The sequence below is a fragment of the Curcuma longa genome, chromosome 16 (genome assembly GCF_044706935.1).
Source record: "Curcuma longa cultivar G26 ecotype Majalengka, Jawa Barat chromosome 16, ITB_CL_G26_1.1, whole genome shotgun sequence".
Classification (NCBI taxonomy): domain Eukaryota; kingdom Viridiplantae; phylum Streptophyta; class Magnoliopsida; order Zingiberales; family Zingiberaceae; genus Curcuma; species Curcuma longa.
The window spans coordinates 4261429-4288338 of NC_133876.1; the positions used below are offsets into that span (position 1 = coordinate 4261429).

At 35.8% G+C, this 26910-nt stretch overlaps 1 protein-coding gene and 1 long non-coding RNA gene across 2 annotated transcripts in view; one reads left to right on the forward strand and one right to left on the reverse strand.

Moving 5' to 3' along the window:
* LOC141847609 (uncharacterized) overlaps nt 1–5507 on the reverse strand; it is a 6086-nt gene extending 579 nt beyond the window's left edge. Inside the window, exon 1 of the mRNA XM_074735664.1 lies at nt 5107–5507. Coding sequence (XP_074591765.1) covers nt 5107–5507 — 401 coding nt within the window. The remainder of the gene's footprint in view (nt 1–5106) is intronic.
* A 16171-nt stretch (nt 5508–21678) lies between these two features.
* On the forward strand, nt 21679–24058 carry LOC141847175 (uncharacterized). Its single transcript, XR_012603407.1, has 3 exons — nt 21679–21892; nt 23747–23827; nt 23976–24058. It is a non-coding gene; the product is annotated as an uncharacterized LOC141847175 (long non-coding RNA).
* Nucleotides 24059–26910: the final 2852 nt, after the last annotated feature.

Below are 26910 nucleotides of genomic sequence, written 5' to 3' on the forward strand. Positions count from 1 at the left end.
TAAACTTCGAACCTTGGTATAGAAGAAGAGGGAAGACGCCACAACCTTAGGATGGAGGTTGATAAGTCTTTGAACACACAAGGGGATGCCTTGATAAGTTCTAGTTCAATGAAGAACCATTTAAGTGCTTCCTTCATCTTCTTAACTTTAGCTCTTGAATTGGGCCTACATTGATGCATAATGGATCATCAACAACATCTAGAGTGGATTAAGCATGAACCATATTAGCTTGTTGGACAACTTATTCACTTGATTTGACTCCATCAATTGCTCAAATCAATGATAATGCCTACAAGCTTGACTTATCAGGTGAGTATAATGTGAGCATTACTTTTAATGTTTCTGATCTTTCTCCCTTTGATGTAGGTGATCAAGATTCGAGGACGAATCCTTTTGAGGAGAGGGGGAATGATGGAGTCAAACCAAGTGAATAAGTTGTCCAACAAGTTAATATGGATCATACTCAACCCACTCTAGATGTTGTTGATGATCCATTATGCATTAATGGACGCCCAATTATAAGAGCTAAGGCAAAGAAGATGAAGGAAGCACTTAATGTACTAATTGAAGATGTGAATGTCAAAGTTACAATTGAAGAGGGTTTGACTAAGAGCAATTCATGCGGCTTAGTCAACTTAATTCAAGTTTTGGATGGGCTTAAATAGCCACATAGTCTCATGTTTATGTAGTAGGGATATGTAGGCTCAATTTCTAGCTTTATTTATGTTATAATGATGTCATAAGCTTAAAATGGTTAAGTAGTCTACATAGGCTTTTACTAAATGGGTTTTTTTTAGTTTTTTAGGGGTTTTAAGTCACTCTATAGCTATAAATAAAAGGGGTGACGGCCACATATGTATCTTTGACATATTTTCAATATAAAGCATGGAGAGACTCTCACTTGTTGGTTCTTCATTGGATTAGAACTTATCAAGGCATCCCCTTGTGGCATTCAAAGACTTATGAACCTCTATCCTAAGGTTATGGCGTCTTCCTCTTCCTCTATACCAAGGTTCGACTTTCTTGAGTATCGGGTCGAGGTTCTATTCATCCTTCTTATCGATTTAGAATTTCCTTTCTTCTTTCTTCAATTCCTTATGGGTTCTTGAGATTTTTCTCTCATGGGTTCACATCAGCATTTCTTTCAAGTTTTGCCTAGATTTAATTCTGGCACCTGCCTAGATTAACTTCTGACAAATTTTGTTTTAGCTTTTATTTCAAGTATCTTTATTTTTCAATTCCGCATTCTAATAAGTTTTGCCTAGATTCAATTCTGGTAAATTTCCTATCAGCACTTAATTCTATTTTTTAATTCTACAATTTGCATTATTCTTTAATTCCTATCTTTTATCCTAATTTCCTTAGAGATTTCAATTAGTCAAGAACGCTTATAGGGAATTGCATTAAAGAGCTAACATTAGTGAGTTGAGTGATAACAACTTACCTTAATGGCGACAAGTGGAGATGAAGCAAGATAGGATCGAAAACACGCTAGAGGGGGGGTGAATAGCGTGTTTGCACGCTTTTCAATTTTTCGAAAAACTTCGAGTGCGAAAGCGGAAGCAATTAAACAATTTGCGCGGAAGCAAAAACAGAGAGAAAGTAAAAGAGATTGACACGTTTATTTTTACTTGGTTCACAGCGCAACGCTGCTACTCCAAGGCCCACGGTCCTTGACCGTTTACGTTGGGCAATCCACTAATTCACTTGCCCCTTTCCGGCAGCAAGTGTATCGAAAAATCGGTTACAAAACTCGAGTACAGAATTTGAAAGAATTAAATACAAGATTGGTTACCAAACTTTTTGTGCTCGCGTTTGCTTCCCGGAAGTCGAATTCGTCGTCTCGGTGTGAAGAAGAGGTTGCTTGGAGCAGGCACAGCACCGACGTCGAAGTTTGGAGCGCTTGGGAGTCACGAGAAGAGATTTGGAAGCGTTGGAAGTGTTGTCTCGGCTGCTGCTCGCGGAGTCCTTTTATAGTCGACCTGAGTCGACTCAGATTGAGATCTGGGTCGACTCCAGCAGCGTGGCAGATAAAACTTGATCCCTTCGTCGTTTATCCTCTCTGAGTCGACTCTGATCTCGTTCTGGGTCGACTCCAGTTGCGGTGGCGGCAGCGACGATCAGATTTGACCCTGAGTCGACTCAAAAGCTCACCTGAGTCGACTCCAGGCTGATTTGGCAGAAAACTCGACGCGCTGACTCCGGATTTCGGCTGACTCGGCTGGAGTCGACTCCAGAACCCATCTGGGTCGACTCCAGACCCGAAAAATCAATTTTTCGGCCGGAGTTAAGCATTCGTCAGATTTTTCTTCCTGCACAAAAGTTAGCTCACAAATAACATGTAAAGTATTTGAGTCGGTTCACCGAACCAACTCCGAGTCTTAACTTCGGATCTCCGGTGAGATCCTGGGTTAGACCGACGCCTACTGTTCCTCGTAGGAACGCGTCCTCACCCACTCCCTCAGGAGAATTTACCTGATGCCAACCGAGTCCTCCTGACCCGTTGGACTTGTGCTCGGCTCTGTCGTTGCCCCCCAGGACTTGTAATGCAACTGATCCTCCTGATCAGTCCATTCTTCTACTGCAACTTGGTCCTCCTGACCAAGTCCAGCCTTCTGCAACTTGGTCCTCCTGACCAAGTCCAGACTTCTGCCTGGTGCACTTTGACTCTGCCAAGACTTCATGCCTAGCAGCACTAGGACTTAACCTGTTTTCTGCAAGCTCAATTCAACCTGGTTAGCCAAACCACATACTTAACTTGATCCTAGTTCCATAATCAAAACTCTGGTTTGATCTGCTAGTGCTTCCTGCACTAACAATCTCCCCCTTTTTGATTATGGCAACTTAAGGTTTCAAGTTAAGTTACAAATAACAACTTTATAAAGAAGATTAAGTACAACATGCATCAAAATAAAACAAGTATGAAAGTGCATGTGTGTTTCTCCCCCTGAATCCTTTACTCCCCCTTTTTCAAGTAACTTATGCTTTCTCTTTTTTTTCAGAACAAACTTTTATCCAAAGATTTTAACTTGAAAATTTTGAAAAAAAAAACTTAACTTTCTCCCCTTTTTTCAAGTAAAAAAAAACTTTCGAAAGATTTTAACTTGGAAAATTCATTAACTTGAACCTCAATTCTCTCCCCCTTTGACATAATCAAAAAATATTGGGTTCTATTGGGTTGAGTCCAAGCTTAATAAATAATAAATATAGTTAGACAAAATAAATTATTCCTTTGGGGCGCGTGTCCAACTTAGGTTTTAGCTATCTACTAGAAAGTAGTAGCTTTACCCAGTTAGCCAAGTATAAGTGTTTAATCCCAACTTAAAAGATTGTCTTTTTATTTTGGGACACTTAACTTGATCAATTTGAAATTAGAGTCTAAGCTTTTGGTTTCTTACGGTAGCAAGTGTAACGATGTACAAAGATCACAACTTTTAAAAGCTCGGTACAATAAAATTGCAACTAAATAAACTGTTATCGACTTTTGGATCGCTCTGGAACTCCCCAAAAATTGTTCTCGGTGTATCGGCTGGTCTCGAGATGATCTGGATCGTGTACGGCACCGATGTCGAGGAAGAAGCACTTGGGAGTCGCGAGAACGGAGTTTGGAAGCGGAAAAATCAGTGTTGTACAGCTGCTGCTCGTGTCCTTCTTTTATAGCTGGCCTGAGTCGACTCAACTGTTCATCTGGGTCGACTCCAGTCGACGTGGCAGATAGAATTTCTCGCTCGTTATCCTGCCTGAGTCAACTCTAGTCGCCATGGCGTCAACCCGATAGCTTTTGACCCTGAGTCGACTCAGAGTCCACCCGAGTCGACTCCAATCGAAGTAGCGGAAAATCGTCGCGCTAACTTCCGGATTTTGGCTGACTCAATTGGAGTCGACTCCAGTCCCATCTGGGTCAACTCCAGTGACAAAAATCAGCTTTTTGTCCCAGAGTTAGATTTCGATCGATTTTTCCATTCCTGCAAAAGTGTTAGCAAATAACATGCAAAATAAGATTATTTTTGAGCCAGTTCCTGGAACCAACTCAAGGTCTTAACTTCAGGTTTCTAGTGAAACCCTAGGTTAGACCGATGCCTACTGTTCCCCTTGGGAACGCGTCCTCACCCACTCCACTCAGGAGAATTTACCTGATCTGAGTCCTCCTGACTCGTTGGACTTTTGCTTGGCTCTGTCCTCAGCCCCTAGGGTTTGTGCTGCGGCTCGATCCTTCCCGACCAGCCTAGTCTTCTGCTACGATTCGATCCTTCCTGATCAGTCTAGTCTTCTGCTGCGGCTTGGTCCTCCTGACCAACCCAGACTTCTGCTGCGGCCTGGTCCTCCTGACCATCCCAGACTTCACCTGGTGCTCTTGACTCTGCCAAGACTTCATGCCTAGCTTCCACTAGGACTTAACCCTGTGCTTCCTGCACACTTAGATCACTTGTTTAGTCCAATTACACACTTAACTTGAATCTAGTTCCATTATCAAAACTCAGGTTTGATCTGCTGGTGCTTCCTGCACCAACAATCTCCCCCTTTTTGATTATGACAACTTAAGATTTCAAGTTAAGTTAAAATCATATCTAAGCTTGAAAATAATAAGATCAGTAATAATCATAATTGAACTTCATAAACCAGTTTGAGAAACAAATGTACAAAAATAAACATGCAAGTGTGGTTTTCAAACTCCCCCTGAATTCATGCTTAAATAACTTTTAGTTCTCCCTCTGAATTCAATCCTCTTATCTTTCTCCCCCTTTAACAGATAAAAACCTTTGAAAGTTTTTGAAAAATTATTGACAGTTTGAAGCCAAACAAGTTAAGTTTTGAAACCCAAGTTTGTTTTAAAAACCTTGAATTCTCCCCCTTTGAAAAACAAGTTTACCTTTAAAACAATTTTACCTTTAAAACAAGTTTACCTTTTGAAACCCAAGTTTGAAAAATCCAAATTTTGAATTTTTTTTGAAACCTTGACTTACTCTCTCCCCCCTTTGACATAATCAAAAAATATTCTAAGTGTTTTGAGTCCAAGCTACGCTTAATAATAAATCCCTTGACACTTTATAAGCATCGACCATCGATGCCCATAGAGTGGTTCGGGGGAATGCTTGAAGTACATACCTCAGTAGGTCGCGGTTGTCAATTTTCTCATCTATGACGTGGAGACCGTTCACGATCTCCTTGAACCACCCGTGCATTTGGCTCACCATCTCGTTTGGCTTCATCGTGAAGGATTGGAGTTGTTCAACCAAGAGATCCCTCTTGGCTCGTCTCGATTCGCTTGATCTTTCATTCAGTTCGATGAGCTTTTCCCAGAGTTTCTTGGGCGAATTGAATGGACCGACCTTGCTCAGTTGCTCTTTCGAAAGTCCACACTGCAATGTAGTCGTGGCTTTCGCATTTACTTGTGCCTTCTTGCATATGTCTTTGGACCAATCTTTTGTAGGAAGAGGCACTCCAGAAGCATCCCTTGGTTTCTCAAATCCATCTACAACACTAAACCAATTGTCAATATCATTCATAAGATAGTATTCTATCCTAATTTTCAATAGGCAAAGTCATTATCGTCAAAGTAGGGAGGTCGTGCGGTGCTATATCCCTCTTGAAACGCCATTGAAAGTTTCTCAATTGAACATTGATTCTTCCGAAAAGAACCTGGCTCTGATACCACTTGTTGGGACAGATGCGTTCGCTAGAGGGGGGTGAATAGTGATTTTTTGAACTTTCCTGTGAAATTGTTAGCGGAAGCAAAATAAAACACAGAAAAGAAAGCACAATCACTAACCCAGTTTGTTTACTTGGTATCCACCTCTATGAAGTGATTAATCTAAAGATCCACACACACAGACGACCTTTTTCACTATGAAAATCCTCCTTTTCAAAGAACACTTTGAAGGCGGAGAAATCCTCACAAAATCAGTCTCTTCCTTTCAAATAATGTGAGGTTTGAGGAAGAAGACAGAGAGTTTACAATGATTGAGATTGTGCAAGAATGTAGAAAAGTTAACTGTTGCAAACCCTGACGTCAAACTTTATTTTTATATAATTCCGTACACCAGTCGACTACTTCAAGGGTCAGTCAACTAATGGACTTCAAAGACTCTTTGATTTGCGTTTAATTGTCCATCTAGCAGCTCAACGGTTGTTTACTAGTCGAATGCACCATCACCAGTCGCTGGTACCAGTCGACTGATCGAGTCGACCAAACTTTTTGTTCGAGCACCAGTCGACTGATGAACAGTATTAGTCGACTGATCAAACTGAAACCTCTGTGCGTGCTTTGATCAATCATCAGTCGACTGCATGAATAGTGCCAGTCGACTGATCAAGCTGAACCTCTCCTTTTAGCTTCTTCTTCAACCGTTAGCCTTGACGCAACCCTTCAAACGTCTTCCACAAGCCTTGTGCTCTTCCTTGCACTTTCTTGAGACGTTTCTCTCAGCTTCGTCGTGCTAAGTCTCCCTTTGCCAGAAAGTTGCGCCTCCAGGATTTCATCCTTTGCCAAGAGGTCGCGCCTCTGGGACTTCATTCTTTGCCAAGAGGCCGCGCCTCTGGGACTTCATCCTTTGCCAAGACTTCATTCCTGGACTTTCCTATGGACTCAAACCACACAAGTTAGATCACCAACATTGCCTAACTTAAACTCATTTTAGCCAAACATTAAAATCCAAATCATTTGGGGCAAGATTGCACCAACATAAGTGCCAGAGGATATAATGCACCATGAAAGTTGAAAGGCAACTCAACAAAAAGGGTTTAACTAAGCATGACTAAAGTTCTATTTCATCCACTTGGAAATCTAACTAGAACAAAAGTTATGATAAATTTGCTTCTAATAGTAAGATCGAGTTCTTCAAAAATAATAATGTAAGTTCTACTTCAGTCAAAGGTAAAGAACATATCCAATCTTTGAGAAATAGATATATTAAATGCTTTAAGTGTTTGGGAAGGGGGCATATTGCATCATAATGTCCAAACAAAAGAGTAATGATTTTGAGAGAAAATAATGATATTGAAAAAAGAATGAGAAGGAAAAATAGAATGACAAAAGAGAAAAAAATGAAAAAGAAAAAGTGAGTATGAGTAGTTTGAAAAAGAGAAAATTGAGTGTGAGTTCAAGGCTCTACCTTCGAGAGTCAAGGATGGATTAGGAGACAAGAACAGCATTCGAGGTTTTAATTCAAGTTTGAAGATCAAATTTAAGGATACAAGATCTCAAGATTCAACATTGATACTCAATTTTTTGATAATGGACACTGAAATTAAGATTTCATCTCAAGATTAAGTATCGAACTTTGAGATTCATGGACAAAACTAAAGATGAAAGGTTCAAGACTTATCATTAGGGCTAAAATTTGAGAATAAAAAAAAATCAAAATTTAAACTTAGAGAACATCATTTTTTAATATTGATCTAGGATTCGACGAGAAACAACAAACATGAGATTGTATATCTAATACTCCACTATTAAGGATTCCACTTACAAATTCATTTCATTATAGGAGTTTGTGACTCAAGAGATTCCATAGCAAACTTCCAGATTCTATAACAAGATTCAAAAGTGTGATTAGAAGTCAAGATCGAGAAATAAGTTTCAAGGTTATTAGAAATCTTTGAATAGGAGCTCAAAGTCTAAGATTAAAGACTTGAGAAAAAATGTTTCGAGACTCAATTAAATATATAAAGATTCAAGATTTTAGATTAAACTCAAGAATCAAGAAGATTCAATAGAAGCTTTCAGTTTAAATCAAATGTCAAGATTCTCAAACACAATTGATGAATCATTCACAACAATCGAGTGTGTGTTTGGTGTATACCTTTGAGACTCAAGGATTACAAGATAAGAACAATGTTTGAGGCTCTAATTTAAGTTTGACAGATTTTAAAAATTTAAGAACTCAAGATTCAACATTGATTCTCAGTTTTTCTAATATTGGACACTGAATTGAGATTTCAGCTCCAACTTAAGTTTCTAAGACTCATCATTAGGTTTCAGATTCTATTCATCCCCTTGTGGCGTTTAAAGACTTATCGATTTCCATCTCAAAATTGTGGCGTCTTCCCTCTTCCTCTATATGAAGGATCGACTTTCTTAAGTATTGAATCGATGTTCTATTCATCCCTCTTATAGATTTAGACTTTGTTATTTTCTTTCTTCAATTAGTTGTGGGTTCTTGTGATTCTTCTACATGGGTTCACATCAGTTGGTATCAAAGTTTTGGTCTTTCTAAATCAATTTGGTTATCCTTTTCTTTTTGTACTTCGATGGAGTCAAACCAAGTGAACAAGTTACCTAACAAGCTAATATGAATCATGCTCAACCCATTCTAGATGTTGTTGATGATCCATTATGCATCAATGGAGACCAAATTAGAAGAGCTAAGGCTAAGAAGATGAAGGAAGCACTTAATGTGCTAATTGAAAATGTGAAAGCCAAAATTACAATTGAGGAAGGTTTGACCAAGAGCAAGTCATATAGCTTAGTCAACTTAATTCAAAGCTTGGATGGGCTTAAATAGCCACTTAAGTCTCATGTTTATGTAGTAGGGATATGTAGGCTCAATTTCTAACTTTATTTGGGTTGTAATGATGTTATAAGCTTAAATGGCTAAGTAGCCTGCATAGGTCTTTACTAAATGAGCTTTCTTTTGGCCTTTTAAGATTTTTTGATCACCCTATAGCTAAATAAAGGGTGTGACTGCCACACATGTATTTTGGTATGTTTTCAATCTAAAGCATGGTGAGGCTCTCACTTGTTGGTTCTTCATTAAACTAAAACTTATTAAGGCATCCCCTTGTGGCATCTTCTTTCAATTCTGTATTTCTTTCAAGTTTTGCCTAGATTTAATTATGGCACTGGCCTAGATTAAGTTCTGACAAATTTTCTTACAGCTATCTTTATCTTTCAATTTTGCATTTGATGGAGTCAAACCAAGTGAACAAGTTGCCCAACAAGCAAATATGGATCATACTCAACCCACTCTAGATGTTGTTGATGATCCATTATGCATCAATGGAGGCCCAATTACAAGAGCTAAGGCAAAGAAAATGAAGGAAGTACTTAATGTGCTAATTGAAGATGTGAAGGTCAAAGTTACAAAATTGAAGAAGGTTTGACTGAAAGCAAATCATATGGCTTAGTCAACTTAATTCAACCTTAGATGAGCTTAAGTAGCCACTTAGTCTCATGTTTATGTAGTAGGGATATGTAGGCTCAATTTCTAACTTTATTTGGGTTGTAATGATGCTATAAGATTAAAATGGCTAAGTAGTCTACATAGGCCTTTACTAAATGGACTTTCTTTTAGCCTTTTAAGGGTTTTAGGTCACTCTATAGCTATAAATAAATGGGGCGATAGCCACACATGTATCTTTAGCATATTTTCAATCTAAAGCATGGTGAGACTCTCACTTGTTGGTTCTTCATTGAACTAGAACTTATCAAGGCATTTCCTTATTGCGTTCAAAGACTTATCAATCTTCATCCAAAGGTTGTGGCATCTTCTCTCTTCCTATATACCAAGGTTCGGCTTTTTTAAGTATCGAGTCGAGGTTCTATTCATTCTTCTTATCGATTTAGAATTTGCTTTGTTCTTTCTTCAATTCCTTGTGGGTTCTTGAGATTTTTCTCTCACGGGTTTACATCAGTTGGTATCAGAGCTTTTGGTTTTTCTAAATCGATTTGGTTATCCTTTTCTTTTGTGCTTGAAACTTTATCTATTTCGTTCATCATTTGATACTTATTGTTTTCATTTTTACAATCCTTGTAAGTCATATTTGCTTGTTGCTATCAAAATTAAAAAAGAAAAAAAATTATTTTTGGCTAAAAATAAGAGAAAAAATTATTTTCAGCCAAAAAGAAAGGAGAAAAAAATTTATTTTTGGCCAAAAAAAGAGAAACAAAAGGAAAGAAAGGAAGGCTAAAATTTTGAAAATAAGAGAAAAAAGGGTAAAGGAAAAGAAGCAACAAAAGGTGGGTGTAGAGAGCTTGTTATTTCTATACTTGCATTTTTTTACTACCCTTATCTTTCGATTCTGCATTTCTTTCAAGTTTTGTCTAGATTTAATTCTGACACTTACCAAGATTAAGTTCTGGCAAATTTTCTTTCAGCACTTATTTCAAGTATTTTTCAATTCTATATTTTTTTTCAATTTTTGCCTAGATTTTATTTTGGCACATACATAGATTAAGTTCTAACAAATTTCCTTTCAACTGCTATCTTTATCTTTCAAATCCGCATTATTTTCAGCCAAAAAGAAAGGAGAAAAAAATTTATTTTTGGCCAAAAAAAAGAGAAACAAAAGGAAAGAAAGGAAGGCTAAAATTTTGAAAACAAGAGAAAAAAGGGTAAAGGAAAAGAAGCAACAAAAGGTGGGTGTAGAGAGCTTGTTATTTCTATACTTGCATTTTTTTACTACCCTTATCTTTCGATTCTGCATTTCTTTCAAGTTATGTCTAGATTTAATTCTGACACTTACCAAGATTAAGTTCTGGCAAATTTTCTTTCAGTACTTATTTCAAGTATCTTTCAATTCTATATTTTTTTTCAATTTTTACCTAGATTTTATTTTGGCACATACATAGATTAAGTTCTAACAAATTTCCTTTCAACTGCTATCTTTATCTTTCAAATCCGCATTATTTTCAGCTAAAAAGAAAGGAGAAAAAAATTTATTTTTGGCCAAAAAAAAAGAGAAACAAAAGGAAAGAAAGGAAGGCTAAAACTTTGAAAACAAGAGAAAAAAGGGTAAAGGAAAAGAAGCAACAAAAGGTGGGTGTAGAGAGCTTGTTATTTCTATACTTGCATTTTTTTACTACCCTTATCTTTCGATTCTGTATTTCTTTCAAGTTTTGTCTAGATTAAATTCTGACACTTACCAAGATTAAGTTCTGACAAATTTTCTTTCAGCACTTATTTCAAGTATCTTTCAATTCTATATTTTTTTTCAATTTTTGCCTAGATTTTATTTTGGCACATACATAGATTAAGTTCTAACAAATTTCCTTTCAACTGCTATCTTTATTTTTCAAATCCGCATTTCTTTCAAGTTTTGCCTAGATTTAATTCTGGCACTTGTCTAAATTAAATTTTGGTAATTTTCTTTCAGCACTTATTTCAAGTATTTTTCAATTTTGCATTTCTTTCAAGTTTTGCCAAGATTTAATTCTGGCACTTGTCTAAATTAAAAAAGAAAATTTCTTAACAAACTCGAAAAGAAAGATTCCTAATAAAAAGGAAAATTTCTTAACAAACTCAAAATCCTAAACGGACTTCAAATATAAAATCCTAAAAAAATTCTTAACAGACTCAATTCCTATAAATCTTAAACAGTTTTAAAAAATCCTAAAATAAAAAATAGAATTTTTCAAAACTACTCTAAATACCAAAAACTCTAAAAATTACTAAAAAATAAAAATTATCAAAATTAATAATAAAAATCTTCAAATTCTCCTGTATCAGTCACCCCAGGTTGAAAAAAACTCACCCTCGAGTTTAGAATAGTGTCAGGTGGTTGCCCAGGAAGAAGACTGTCTTGCACCAAATCAGTAAAATTCATTAGTAGTTGCTGGGTTTTAAAAATCCTCGTCGATCCACTAACGAATATGACATCAGAAGGCTACGGGTTGATCATCTTCCTTGTTGATATCGTCAATCGTCCTTCTTCAAAGTTCAAAAAAGAGGTTGATAGTCTCGATTTCTTCTCATCACAGTTTAAAAGGGAATATAGTTGTATCAGAAGACATAAATTAATCATGTTGCTAGATGCTCCTACATCACTTACATGCAACATTGAACGACCATCCTCTTAACTTCTAATCCCTATAACTCTTTGAATCTCTCCTTTTAGCCTAATGAATTCCTTTGCATTTGCCCATGATGCACCATCATCCCTAGAAACACATGTAAAGATACCACAGACTTATACTTGTCCATTCTATGAATTAAAATTACAAAGCACTTGCTTTTAGTAAACATTTACTTGATTCTCCTACTATAATCCCATGTCATCTTAGAAACAAATACCTACTCATTTGCCCATGAACCAAATTGAACCAACTTGCCTTGATTCATGATGGAAGAAAGTTTTGGAAAAAAGGAATAGATGAAAAATTTTGTCTTAGGAAGATAAATCAAACAAAACTGATTTGGGTCAAATCAGAGATCGTTTGGTTAGAGAACCAAGTGAACCAAAATTTAACTTGGTTCAGTTTAATGATTACAGTAAACTTAATCTGGTTTAACCCAAATCTTAAACCCAGTTTAAAAGTACTGTGCACTCCTCGTTATAACTAAATTTTGCTCGCTGCCTCCTGCTCTTCCTCGTGACCCACGACGGCCGCATCTGCTCCTTCCGCGCATGACTCGCAATCCCCTCGCGCCCAATGACCACGTCCGCCGTCGATTTTCTCATGTCGACGAGAGCTATAAGAGGAGGGCCAGGCCGAAACCTAGCCACCGAGCTTCTCTCCCAAAAACCCCTCGCGATCGGCCTCAGCACCACCTAACGCCGTCTACGCCGTCGTCGTTCTTCTAGAAGCAGAGATGCCTCTCCACCATGTCGCACCTCGCCTACAACCACCCGCTATCCGACGCTGCTTTTCCCGTCCAGCCGACACTCGATCGCCCCCTTCCACGATCCGACGCCGCCCTACTGCTCATGTGAAGGAGCGTCCCTTGCCGCCATCACTGTTGCTCTCAACCAAACCCTAAACCCGTTGTGCCTGCGGCAGCCAAGATTGTTCGAATCGACCCCAAAGGCGAACGAGGACCTTGATTTATAGATCCTACTATACGGAGAGGTTCTGATTTTGACGTATGTCACACCATATGGGTACTCCTATGCTTGGTCAACATAGGTCTTCTTTTCATAGTGCATGATTATCCTGTTATTACCCTGTTGCTATCCTATTTGCATTCGTTGCTTGACACTTAGCGTTGACCCCTGATATGATTTGTTTATCCTCAATACAGTCCCATTAATTAATTGTTGTTAATCTGTAATAACTTATCATGATTAATGTTAGATATATGTTGATAGATGTAGTAATTATCTGTTGAATTAAGCATGCATCATAACATGTTATTGTTATTGTTATTGGCTCTCACTAGACTATTGATGATAGTGGTACAGTGAGAGCATTATAGCATTGTGTGGGTATGACCAGGACAAGCTAGATAATTCTTCTGGGATACTGCCCCTCCCTCTCGCATGTAGTTGGTATGTTGTTGGAGTGGGTGACTCCTGTTGTGCACCCCAGTTCATTGTGTGGGTGTCTAGGGATGTTGAGTGCAGACAGTAACATTTTCCCCGCTCCCCACTCACGTGTAGTGGTCTGTTGTTGGAGTGTGTGCAGTTGTCCTATCGTGCGCTCCAATTTATTGTGCAGGTGTCTGGGGGTGGCGAGCCGATAGTGACCATGCATATTGCCGTATGTTGCATGTGTGCATGTAGTGGTTGGTAGTTACTACATTTATAGTTGTTACACTTGTTTGTTGTACTTGTTTGATATATGGTTATCCTCGACATAAACAGTAAGAATGGTGATATGCTTTTCAGGAGAGATTTTCACAAATAAGGTGTGGTGCATAGTCCTTTCCAAAGCCAATTTTGTTGGAAACATCCATCGGGAGTATCCACAGGCTTGCACCTAAGCAGGCCTATTTCTTTTAGTTGGTCTTAGTGTTTATTTCCGCTGTGATAGGAATATTTCATGTTTAGATCGAGCCAATTCCATGCCAATGAAGAATTTTGCATTCCCGAGATCTTTTATATCAAATTCGTAAGTGAGGAGGCCTTTTAGATTTGTGATTTCTTTCTCATCACCGATGATGATGATATCATTGACATACACAATGAGAATGATGATCTACCTTTTAGGAGAGATTTTCACAAACAAAGTGTGATCTTCTTGACACTGAGTGTATCTATGCTTTGTCACAGAAGTAGCAAGCTTGTCGAACCATGGCTTAGGAGATTGCTCAAGGCCATATAATCACTTGTGAAGCTTGCATACCTTGTTGTTATTGGGGGGAATTTTCATGTAGATTTCTTCTTCCAAGTCACCATTTAGAAAGACATTTTTGATGTTCAGTTGGTGTAAATATTAGTCCTTGTTAGTAGTCAGAGAGAATAAGATTCTGATACTGTTGAGTTTGGCCACTGGAGCAAATGTTTCTTGGTAATCGATGCCATAGGATTGTGAGAATCCCTTGGCTACAAGACGTGCCGCCTTTAGTCTTCAACTATACAATTAGTTTTGTGTTTGACTTTAAAAATCCATTTGCACCCAATTGCTTTCTTTCCCTTTGCAGTTCACAAATAGACCATGTACCATTCTTTTGTAGGGCTTTTACTTCCTCATCAATAATTTTTCTCCATTTAGGGTGTTTGAAAGCTTCATCAATGGTGGTTGGAACTTGAATATTATCAAATGCGGTGACACACACTCGATTTGGTGATAGTTCTTGATAAGAAATAAAGTTGGCGATGGGATGCATCGTGTATGATCTAACTCCCTTAAAGCAATTGGAAAGTCAAGGTTATCATCCATAAGTGAAGTAGATTCATGATTGAGTATGGTACTTGAGTGAATGTGGGATCGAGTTTTTCTCTCGATCGGATTATAATCGGTGTTCAGGTATTCCAAGCATTCTTATTTTTGGTCGTGAGATTGAGCTCCTCTACTTGGTAGGATTATAATTGGTATTCGACATTCTTATACTTATTATTTTCATGATCGTGGGATCGAGTTCCTGTCTTTATTGGATTATAATTTGTATTCAGGTATTCTGGGCATTTTTATGTATCTTCATGGCCATGGGATTGAGCTCCTCTCTTCGGTCAGATCAATATTTAGGTATTCTGTGCATTGTTATTCTTAGCCGTGAGATTGAGTTTCTCTCCTCGATCGGATTTTAGTGGGTACGTAGGCATTCCAAGCATTCTTCTTCTTATTATCTTTTGTATGTTTTATGTTACAGGATCTCGAACCATTTATGAACTTGATGCTCAATTTCAAATAATGATAAATCATAAATAGTTATTATTTATTAAATTCATAGTCAATTTGCTAATATGTGAGTATTTATTCAATTTACAATTTTAATTAACCAATATAGAAAGAAAATATATTGAAATCAAACTTAGTAGGTAGAAATGCATAGCCATGTGAGTATCTCATTATCTTGTTGTCTTTTGTATCTATTATCCTATATTTTCCTTGTCTCCTTTAATTTTTTATTTTTTATTCTCTTTTATATCTTCCTCATTTTTATATTCTTTCTACTTTTATGCTATTATCTTTTAGTTATAACTATAGAATAGTTTAAATTTTAAATACCATCTTAGTTTATCTTAACCATAAAAAATGTACATAGATGATCATCAAGAATACACACACACACACACAAAGTATATTACAATATATTTGTTCCACCTTTATTTTTGTTATCTTTATGTTCCTGTTCTAGTTTTCTTGTTCTTTACTTTTATTTCTTTTTGTTTCTACTTGACCAATTTTCAATACAACCTATACTTCAAACTTTTTCTACTATGTTATCACAAACTCATTGGTGGAACATGGACATGATTTGATTAACATTTGTGAAAGATGGTTAGTATGTTTGAAGATCATCAAGCATCTGATTATGTATACGTATCCTAGTGATACCACATCTGCAAAATCTTACATGATTATTGTTTTCACTCTTGTATAATAGGAAATCAATTGGTATGTGCTCAAGTTTCAAGAGGTTCTATTGGTCAAGGAAGTTTGTCCAGGTCTCTTATTTGCCATTCAATCTTTTTTTCTCTATTGTAAGATGCTTCTCACATTGATTATGTCTTTTAGGGGTTTCTTAGTATTTATGTTAAACCATTCATTATATTGTTTCTAATTGTTGCAACGTTTGGTTTTGTTGTTTATATTGTTTCTTAGTACCTTTTACCATTCATGCTCATTGGCCATGTCCTCATCATTCTCTTCTTAATTTTAAATATTTATTGACTTGTGATTTAGATTTCTAAGCATATCTCTATTCACATAGTATATAAACTTGTGAAGTTTCATGTTGCTCTAATATTTTTTTTGGTTTAATAATACCTTTTCAATTTTTTATCATTTAATCAATTAACCTTTCGACTAAACTTCTCTTAAAATTCAAGTAGGTTTTTCAATCACCATCTTCAGCCCATTTCAAGGTGAAGATATTTAGTTTTACCTCCTATAAAGTTTATAGAAGCCAAAATTCGGAAGGATAATATATTTGTATTCAAATCAAAGGATATATGGTTCATGGAACAATAAAGGTATGTTCAATAACGTAAGATTATTATTAAAACAAAAGTCATAAGATAATAAACTTACAAGGCAATAAAACAATTATTCTCATGATTCACTATTATTTGTTGAACTATTTGACACTTAAATTTTGAATTTGAACACATTTTATATTTGTAAAATAAGTTGAGCATTGCAATTTTGTGAAAATAGAACTCTTGAATTACTTAGATTTCTGAAATGCATTTGATGTAGTTGTCGATAGGAAAGCAAATTATTCTTCTACCCAAATGATTCATAGTAAGGCTGCATAAGCTGATTATTCTTCTACCTAAATGTTTTGTTCATTAAATTTGAAAATGTAAGTTTCTTTTTTGTTTTATTGATACAAAATTATATTCTCTATGTGACTCCTAACTCATTGCATTTGTTTTGCATTTTCAGCACTTTAGCAGTCTCCCAAATCATTCATTACATGATATGCTCACATAAAATGAAATTAAGGTGAGATAGTTGACAATTTTTTTAGGTCATTTGACTGTTTTCAGTTTCTTTATGTTGTCCTGCAAATACTTCCTCTGAATTAATTAGAATTTATAGCAAATAACATGATTCACTATGATGCTTTGTGTATGCCCTGCCTTAAGCATTTTGTTCTTATTATCAAGATTCCTAAATTCAACCACACAAACATGCTCCAGTCCCAAGATACTGTACTTTTTAGTTATTTCATTATGCAGGCACAATCTTTTCTGAACGTTTTTTAATATCATGCTATTCTTTTATTCTTGGTCCGTAAGTTTACCATGTTGAAGATGTTAGAAAATTTTGTTATCTTGGCCTATTCTACTTTGTAACTTCATTTTTCTGACTCTTTCTTCCAACTTCATTTTGGTCTAAATATGAACATAACATAATAGAAGTTAGCAACTATTTTATCTTTGTATGCTTCTCTAGATATTTTATACACCAGAAAGGCAATTATCTACTAAATGAACAAGGAATTTATGTTGCTGAGACTATTGCTACTAAAAATTCTAGGCAATCAAAAGACCGTTTTAAGGTTTATGGTGATCTAGATGGATTGATATGCTTACATGACTTAAGATGTACTTTATCAAGAGTTTAAATTTGTGCAAAATACAATGTTTCCTTCCCTTATCGAAGGGGAATGCACCAACTGAGTACAAAGAGAGATAAGCAAAAAGGAATCCATAAACAAGGTGAAGAAAGACACAGGAAAGGGTAGCAAGAATGGTAAATCTTATTGAAGACATGATTGTTTTGCTACTGATGTTGAAAAGTAACATGTATGTTTTTATAGTTCATGTGGAGAAGGCAAAGACTGTGCCAAGGAGGAAAAGAGGGAATTGTTGCTGAAGGAGGAAACGACTATCCATCATAGGGTTAAACTTATTCAGAAAAATCTCTTAGTTATGCTTAGGACTCTTGGTCAGATGGCTAATCCAATATTTACTCATGGCCAGCTACCTACATTGGTAAGTCATTGTATATGTCTTCCTTTTTTTTTGCCTTCCTACTTTAATTATTATGAAAGTATTTTTTTTCATAATCTATCAATTGAATTAATGGTCATTAGTACTTGTGTTTTTTAGTTATTGGCTAAACATTTGTTGCAATAGAGATTTAGTTTGACAATTTTATTTCTCATGCTCAAACAATTTGTTGCAGGTGAAATACATTGATCAATTACTGCACTCATTAATTGTTGGTGTCACGACCCGGGAGATAGCCGTCCGAAAAATTTCGGCAGCACCTCCCCAGTATCACTGACAATTCCCTGAATACAAACATATAATAAGGCCCACACGGCCTATCCATACTACAAAATATAGATTTAGACAAGTAATAAAAGTAAAAGTGACCCACACGGTCACATACACATCCTACACAATGCATAAGAATGAAATTCTAATTCTACACAACGATTAAGGAATAAATTCATAAAGTAACGAAAAATCTAAAGTTATGTAAGCGAAAACATAACAAGTACAAGTATGAAATCACGAATAGGAAACATGCTACGTCTCAAAATACTGATACGAAATCAGAAAGTCCGATAGTGCAGAAAGTAAACAAACTACACACATAGGATCACAAGTACTACAATATATCCACACACAAATATCAAAATTCCTCGTCGTGAGATGGCATAGCTGGCAGATCCCTGGCATCCTCTGTAAGTTCCTACCTGATATCTGGGAAGACAAAAAAATCCCAGGGTCCAAAAGATGTGAGTACAAATACTCAGTGGATAATATGAAAAGACAGTGTAGATCAAATAATAAGATAACAGATACATACCTGAAATCAACATGTGAATCTATCTGCAGGTAATAAACAAATAACATGGATCCCATGTAGTGCATCATATGAATGACATGTCACACATAATGTAACAATCAAGAATCAACCAGGTATACAACCAAAATGCAGTATACATATGGTCCAATACATATATATCATACACATGATGCAATTGCCTACACTCGCTTTAGCACTCATGTATATATATGAGTCTGAGGGTGTCCGACATCGGGGGATCAGTACTCCGCGCCCTACAACAAAGTAGTCCGGTGATCCAAATCGGGGGATCAGTGCTCCGCGCCCTACAATCAAGTAGTCCGGTGATCCAGTAGCTATAATAAGCTACGTATCCTATGGCCGATATCTGTCCTCTAATACTCATCCCCGATGTACCAACCATGTACTCTCCGAGTACCACCCCTATCCGGTGTCGAGGCACATCATCGACTCGGCTGCGTACACAGCCATACAACCACCATCATCGACTCGACTGCGTACACTATCATACAACCACCATCACCGAGATGAAAATAGGGTATAATAACCACCTATATAATAATGCCACTAAAGGCCAACTACCATCACGATAGACCCACATCATTGGGATTTACAATCGTTATCATGCATTATGATGAGATGCTCAAATCACAGTAATCTGCATCTACCATGCTAATCAACATGCATAGGTAATAAAACCCTAATGATCACAGGTATTATAAGTAAAGAAAAGCTATAACTAACCATGATCACAGATATGATACTCAAGGATAGAAACAATAAGCAAGAAGGATAATCCAAGCTCAACAGTCATAAGGTCAAGCATAATTCGAATAGAAGTAACATAAGAGGTATACAATTAACAGACAGAAATAGAATCAAAGTATCAAACTATAAGAATTGTAAACGAGTCATGCACTGGAAAAGAACTGTATTGACCAAATACAGTAAATTACCCACCTGATAAATCGCAGGTCAAATCCTAGAACCCCCAAAATATGTCCTCGTATTATACGAAAATCCTATAATCGCTCAGGGTCCTGCAAGAAGAGTAAAACCATCCTAAATGCAATGATATAACTAAGAAACCCTAATCAAATTTAAGGTTAGTTTAACCCTATTCAATTAGCCTAACTTAGGTTAAACTAATCTAATTAGTGGGTTGTTATTAACATGAATTAATTAATTAATTGTATTAACCAATTAATATAATTAATCTCATGCTTAAATCAACCCAAGTTGAACCCACCAACCTAATCCAACTTAATCATAATTGATTAGATTCAAACTAAGGTTAACCTAACTCATAACCTAATCAATCTAAATCCATTATCCCCTTGGTTACAACCGGATCCAATCCATAGTAACTCTAACTTAATCTTGATTACTATCCAATTAATCCTGACAGATCCACCTTCATTACTGATCAGCCCCAGTATTCCACAGAACAACAGAAATGAATAAAATCAATTTCAGATTCCAATAGGGCATTAGCCTTAAACAATATCCTACATACTAATCCCAATTGGATCCGATCTAATTCCAACCGATGGAAATAGATCTGATCGAACAGAAATACTAAATCGAATCCAACCTCAACAGATTAAGATCTTCCATCGAAATCAAGATCAAACTGAACAAGAATTAACCAAATTAAGAAAAAGGAATTTACCTCTGATCTACGATCAAACCCTAGAAAGGATATCTGATCTCTCTTCCTTGCAGCCAAAATCACCGGAAATCCCACCGTCACAGATCTAATCGGGTTCGGCAAATCAAGCTGTGAAGGGAAATCTATAGGAAATCAGAGCGGATTCAAGACAATCCTAATGAAATCCGCCAAAATCTCATCTCTTACCGATCGTAATCACTCTGATCGCCTCCTCCACAGACGCCGATTGTCGCCTCTACCCGCAGGATCACGCCACATCCGGTAAGAAGATGAGCCCGATGATCCCAGCTTTCCGATCTTCGACAGCTCCGGTCGTCCGCACCGGCAGCAAACCCCCCGTGGTCGCGCGATCGGAAACGAAAGAGGAAGAACAGGGACGCTCGCGAGAGGAGCAGAGGAAGGGAATCGCGAAAGAGAAGAAGAATTCGCGGCTTAAAAGCTTTCTTATCGGGCGGATCTGGCTTAACGGGTTTGGATAAATCCAATAAGCTTTAACCCTATAAGCCTATTAACCCTCTACCATTAATCCCTTAATCAATTAACCTTTAATTGCTAGGTTTAAATTAATTAAGAGATGGATCAGCCATTAACCTATTAAGCCATTACCTATAACCCATTAAAACTCATACTAATTAGGTTAAAGATTAACTTTAATTAGGGTTAATTTATTTACAAATTACCCCCTAATGTTCGGTATTTTACAGTTGGAGATGCAGCCTTTGAGACTATGCTAAATCTTGCTCGTTGTCTAGGCCCACCTCTTTCTAGCTGGGCAGACGAGATAGCTGCATCTTTGCGTTTAATTTCTGCAAAAGATGTACATGTAGTCTTGGAGCTTACCCCACCTTCTTGAAGGTCAAGTTCCCAAAGGGCATTCATTGGGTATTTTTGAGCAAATAGTTAATGGTCTGTCAGTGTCATGTAAAGTTGGACCGCTTCCAGCGGATTTGTTTACCTTTATATTTCTGTCTAGCTATTTCTTTTAAATGCTCTATTTCTGCTAGGTAATCGAGCATATTCTGCTTTCTCCTAAGAAGACTGCACTTCACGATGACTTACTTCACATACTATCTTTGCATTTGGATCCTATATTACCACTCCCTAGGCCACAGATGCTCTTGGTTAGATATGAATACCTTGGTTTTGTAATGAAGATCAACCATTTTATATTCTAATTTTCTTGTCTCTTGTTGACTCTTCATGGCTTTTTCCAGGTTTTTTATCATGTCCTTGGTGTTATTCCAGCTTATCAGCTACTAATTGGGCCTATGTTGAATGAGTTATGCCTAGGTATCCAAGTTGGCCAAAGTGAGTAAAATGTGATTTTGTTACTTAAAATTACACATTTTTTATATTCTTTTTGTTACTAATATTTCTGTGTAATTTAGGCCCTTTCTAGAGTTTATGCTAAGGATTTGGATGTGTGACTTGCTTGCATGACCGCTATAAAATGCATTCCTTCTATCCGTGGCCATATGCTTTGGAATGATGCTTTGATCATGATAGGTATTTGGATTGCTTCGCATGATCTAGTCTATAAATATATTCCTTCTATCCCTGGCCATGTGCTTCTGAATGATGCTTTGATCACGACAAGTATTTGGATTGCTTTGCATGTTCTAGAGAAGGTCGGTGAATCTTTTTCCTGACAATTTAATGTACACAAACTATGGTTATAGTTCTTGTTCACCTGGTTTATTTATCAAGATATCTAAATCATTAGATGAAATATGTAAGGTTTATGTCTTTGGTTGCTTAATTCTATTGCCAAGGTTGTACTTGTAAAACTAATACATATTGTAGTCTATAAAATGCACTGCACCAGCACAACACTTTTATGCTGTAAGAGTTGATGGAGCTGTATAATGGTCTTTTAGGTTTATATTGCTAGCCCCCTATTCTGGGCGTTGTTGGTTAAATCATCTCCCCGAAATCTTAAAGCATTTGATGAGTTGTATATGGTCAATAAAGGTAGAGTCAGTACACTACTAATCTGAGCCCCATTTTATTAATATTCTTTCAGTTCTGAGGAAGGTTGTGGACCGGAATTTCTTTCTAGTTTTTTTTCTTGAAATATGATAGTGAAATTGACCATCCATTTCCTAAAACCTTCTCATCATACCCCTTAATAACGTATGATTTATTGTGTTAGTTGAATGATCACATTTGTCCTCCACTAGCTTTATGTTTTTCAACTGAAAAGTTAGGGCTTATCTTGAACTGATTCATTTACAATGCCACATGGTTCTAATCAAATATTAGACCGGTCTTTTCATTGTTTGATGTTTTTTGCAAATTGAGATAGCAATTTAACTCAATCAATAATGAAATTCTCAGTACATGTGCAATGGTGATGTTAGAATGCTTTTTGTTTGACAAATTTTTATGCAAATCCTTTGCGCCGTGTGGGCCTTTTTTTGGGATAAATATGGGTGTGAATTTGGGATTGATTACTCTGGTATTCTTGATGCATTATCACATGTCAATTACAATGTACGAGTAGCTGCAACAAAGGCATTAGCTGCATCCTTGGATGAAAATCCAGATACAATACAAGTAATTCACATGGATACTCACAATGTGTGTTCTAGTGACTATGTGTTGTATCATTATTTGACAAGTTATTCTGTCTTCAAGATACACTTTCTACTTTGTTTTCCCTATATATTTGAAATTTTAGTGTTTAAATCAATATGTCAGATATCTACTAGTAGGAAGATAGTGCCTCCTATGTCGTTGTGTCAATTATATCAATGAGTATTATTTCACGTTGATATTTTACACCTTTTAACATGCTAAAATCGAGATAATGCTATTAGTTTTTAAATTTGTTTCCATAGATAGATAATGTCAAAATCATAAAATTTCAGTTGAAAAATAAATATATAATTGTGTTATCATTTTGTTTCTTCTTTTCTTTTTTCCTTCCACCTTCAATTTACCATTGACACTGTATATCTAAACATTGGTATGATACCGAAACAATATTGTTTGGTGAAAAAGCAAAACACTTGTACGACTTCAAACCTTGATTTTGGATATATGGGTTAGTTATGTATAATAGTCATTGAGGGGAAAACTATTCTTGTCATATGTTTTTCACTCAAAAATCTTTCTACAAATATATTATATTTCATTAGTTAACTTTCCTTATTGATCCGTAGTTTCTCATCCATTATTGATATAATAATTTGTACATAATTGAGAATTGAAAATATTTCTCTTATTCCTTCAATTTGAGCAGATCCTAATATGGATGTCCATGCAAGAATGATAAATGCATGCATTATGATCATTGACAAACATGAAAAAGAGAATGTTCCTTTACTTTTTCTTATTTTTGACAGTTACGTGAAAATGAAGGTACTCTCATTTTAACTGATTGATTATTTGTTGGATTCATGATCCTTGTATTTTAAACCTAATAATACTAATGTTTGTCATCAAGAGCCACTAACTCTGTGTTGCTTCTTTATCTTTAGGCATCTGATGAAGAAAAATGTGATCTTGTGAGGGAAGGTGTTGTGATCTTCACTGGAGCTCTTGCGAAACATTTAGCAAAGGTATGATATTAGTGATAGGAATTTTGGTGGTTTCCCTATTATCATTGCTTTCTTTTCTATTGTAGATTGGTGGTATTTGATGTTACTGTACTCTTATTGGCTTACAATTTATACTTAAGATGATCCAAAAGTCCACATTGTTGTACAGAAATTATTGGATTTTCTAAACGCTCCCTTAGAGGCAATGCAACGAGAGACTCTTTGATTGTTTATCTCTCTTAATGGCATCCAAATAGGTATTTTTTTTGTTGAGTTAAATACTAAGCAAGTAATTTCATTTTGTGTGTAATATTTTTTTTTTCTTTTTTAATTATTTAATCCTTTGTTTCTTATTGCTTTTTTTCTTGTTTAAAATGTATTTTTCCATTTTGTTGGTAATATTCTTATAATTGTTTGGTGTTGTTGTAAGATGCTGACAACTTTGCTTATTTTCCTTTATTGGATTGTTGCTAATTCTTTGAGGATATGGCTATCCTTTAAGATATACAAACTTCAAAGGAATCATGATGTTGTTATCCTTTTGCACAGGTGTTGTTGTAGGCATGTTATCCTTTGAGTTGATCGTATTGATTACATGTTTTACTATTTAGAAATGATTGTTTGCACAAACAATTCTATAACAATGTCAAGGTTGCTTTTGCTCCCTATGAACACTTGATGTGTATATATATATATATATGTATGTATGTCAGTGATTTGTGTCTTTGTGATGTATCTTCTACTTTTAATAAACATGAAAGCAATTTAATAAGCGTTAAGGTGGTTTTTGATATGAGATAATCGTGTAACATTCTCATTGATTTTTCAATTGGGAATGTTAATTATCTACCTTGGTTGAGTTCTATTTAGTAATTTAAAATTTTAAGTAACCTAGTTTACTTTGTATGGGAATCTAAATTGTTTGTGAGGGTGGTGGTAACCTAGAGTACAAGATAAAATTATTCATGGTCATGTCAGTTGTAACTATTTGGGGTCTTGTCTTTGAGTTCTTTGTAAGACTATCAATTATTGTTTGACCATGTGAGAGTCACTTGTTCTGGACCACCTGACGCATCCTTCACTTATTAAGAGATTTAAGTGTTGAAGGCAATTTTTTCTGCTTCAACATTCAACACAGGGAATGTTATGCTTAATAATTCTGCAAACCATCTTATGATTATCACTATTAACTTCCAACTTCTTATCCTTCATCTACCTCTTCCCTCTTTTCACCACTTCATACTCATCTTATAATAAATTATAGGACAAAAACATCATTCTCACATAAAAGCCTATATCATTTGATTATAATGAGGCATAAGTTGTAGGCCGAAGAACTCTTGTAACATTGTTACAACTGATTTAAAAAATATGAATACATGGTTAAATTAGATCTCTGAAAATTTTCATGTTATTGTTTCTTGATAATAAGATTTGACACTTTACTAGTGTGTTTTTAATATCAGATATATACCAAGTGGATGGTCATCCATTGTGGTTAAGACCTTATGAGGTTCTTGTTACATCTTATATAACACTATTTGAAACTATCCCTGATACAATGATTCTTCTCTCTATTAAGAACTTATTGCTATCTCCTTCTTGGTATATATGAATTTCTGTCGATTCTCAATATTCTATGTTTTTTTTTGTAGACCTCAATTCATTCAATAAAGAGTAGATTCCCCAATATCTCAAGTTTGCATGATTTTTTTCATAGCTAAATATGAAGAAAATTTGTCAAATTGCGTATGTATTCAAATTTCTCAATTGTCTCTTTATTTTATTTGATTAACCATCAAAATTGATCGATTATGACATTCTTTGTTATAATTCACTTATATGTAACCATGCTCTCAGTTATATGATTAGATAGGATCAAGGATTGAAATTTTGAACCGTTTCGCTCAATACCAGTGAAATTTTTTGTTCCGCTAGCGGATCGGCACCGACACTAGCGTTCCGATCAGGATACTGTCCGGAGGCGTCGCACGGGTCAGGTGACACCTTCGGCGGCGTTACATGCCTAGTCGCACAACTCGCGCATGCCTCAGTTAGGGTTGCACGGAATCTAGATTTTTTTTTAAAACTTAGGTTTTAATAATAATGTAGGTTAATTTTATCAACTCCTAGCTATAGTTGGAATAATTTAAATAGACTTAAATAAAGTCTCATGAAATTATCCTATTATTTTTAAAAAATATTTTATATTTTAAAAATACTGAAATTATACATACGGTTTCGAAACTGTATTGTTCCTGTCTAGAGCTGAAACCTTGGCATGACTTGATATTTTAAACCTTGGATAAGATACTTGTAGCAATTCTTTTATCGTCCCTTTTGAATTTTTTTGTTTGTTACAACTCTAGATGGTTTGAGGTCACTTCAACTAATATGATAATGCTTTCTCACTTGTGTTGTGTAATTGCTACGCAAATGTTAGGTTTCTGTCGATCTTCACCTTTATTCTCAAAGTTTCAATTTTGTTTGATTATATGTGCTTAATTGAGAAGTTGCTTTGTGAATGAATCTGTCCTCTAGTATGATATTTCTTGCATGTGCTATCAACATTTTCTATGGGATTCATTTTTGGTATTTCTGCAGGGCATATAGATTCAGTTACTTGTCGCTCTTATATTCCATTTGTTACTGGATTTTCTTATTGGAGAATAAAACTTATTATCTTGCTCTTATTTGGTTGCTTGACAGAGAAACTCCGTTGAGAGCATGGCATGATATTCAATACTATGTTACTTGCTTTAGGTACTCTTGGGTACAATCTCCTTCAAGTTTTTCTGAATTTAGCTTATCATGTTTGCTCAAACATTTGAATGCTGTAGTTAAATAAATTTTATTCACTTTGATTGTTTAGGTGAAAGATAGACAAATGATAACATCTTATTGGATGAAGAAGGCATATTATTCACAGTGATTTTGGTTTTATGCTATCTAACTCTCTTGGTGGTGTAAATTTCGAGAGTGCACAATTTAAATTAACTCGCGAACTTCTTGAGGTGAGATAATTGGAGTTATGTTCAAAATCTATTTACAACATTTTTTTAGTGTTTCACAATGTCCCTTCTTCATCCAATAAGATGTTACCA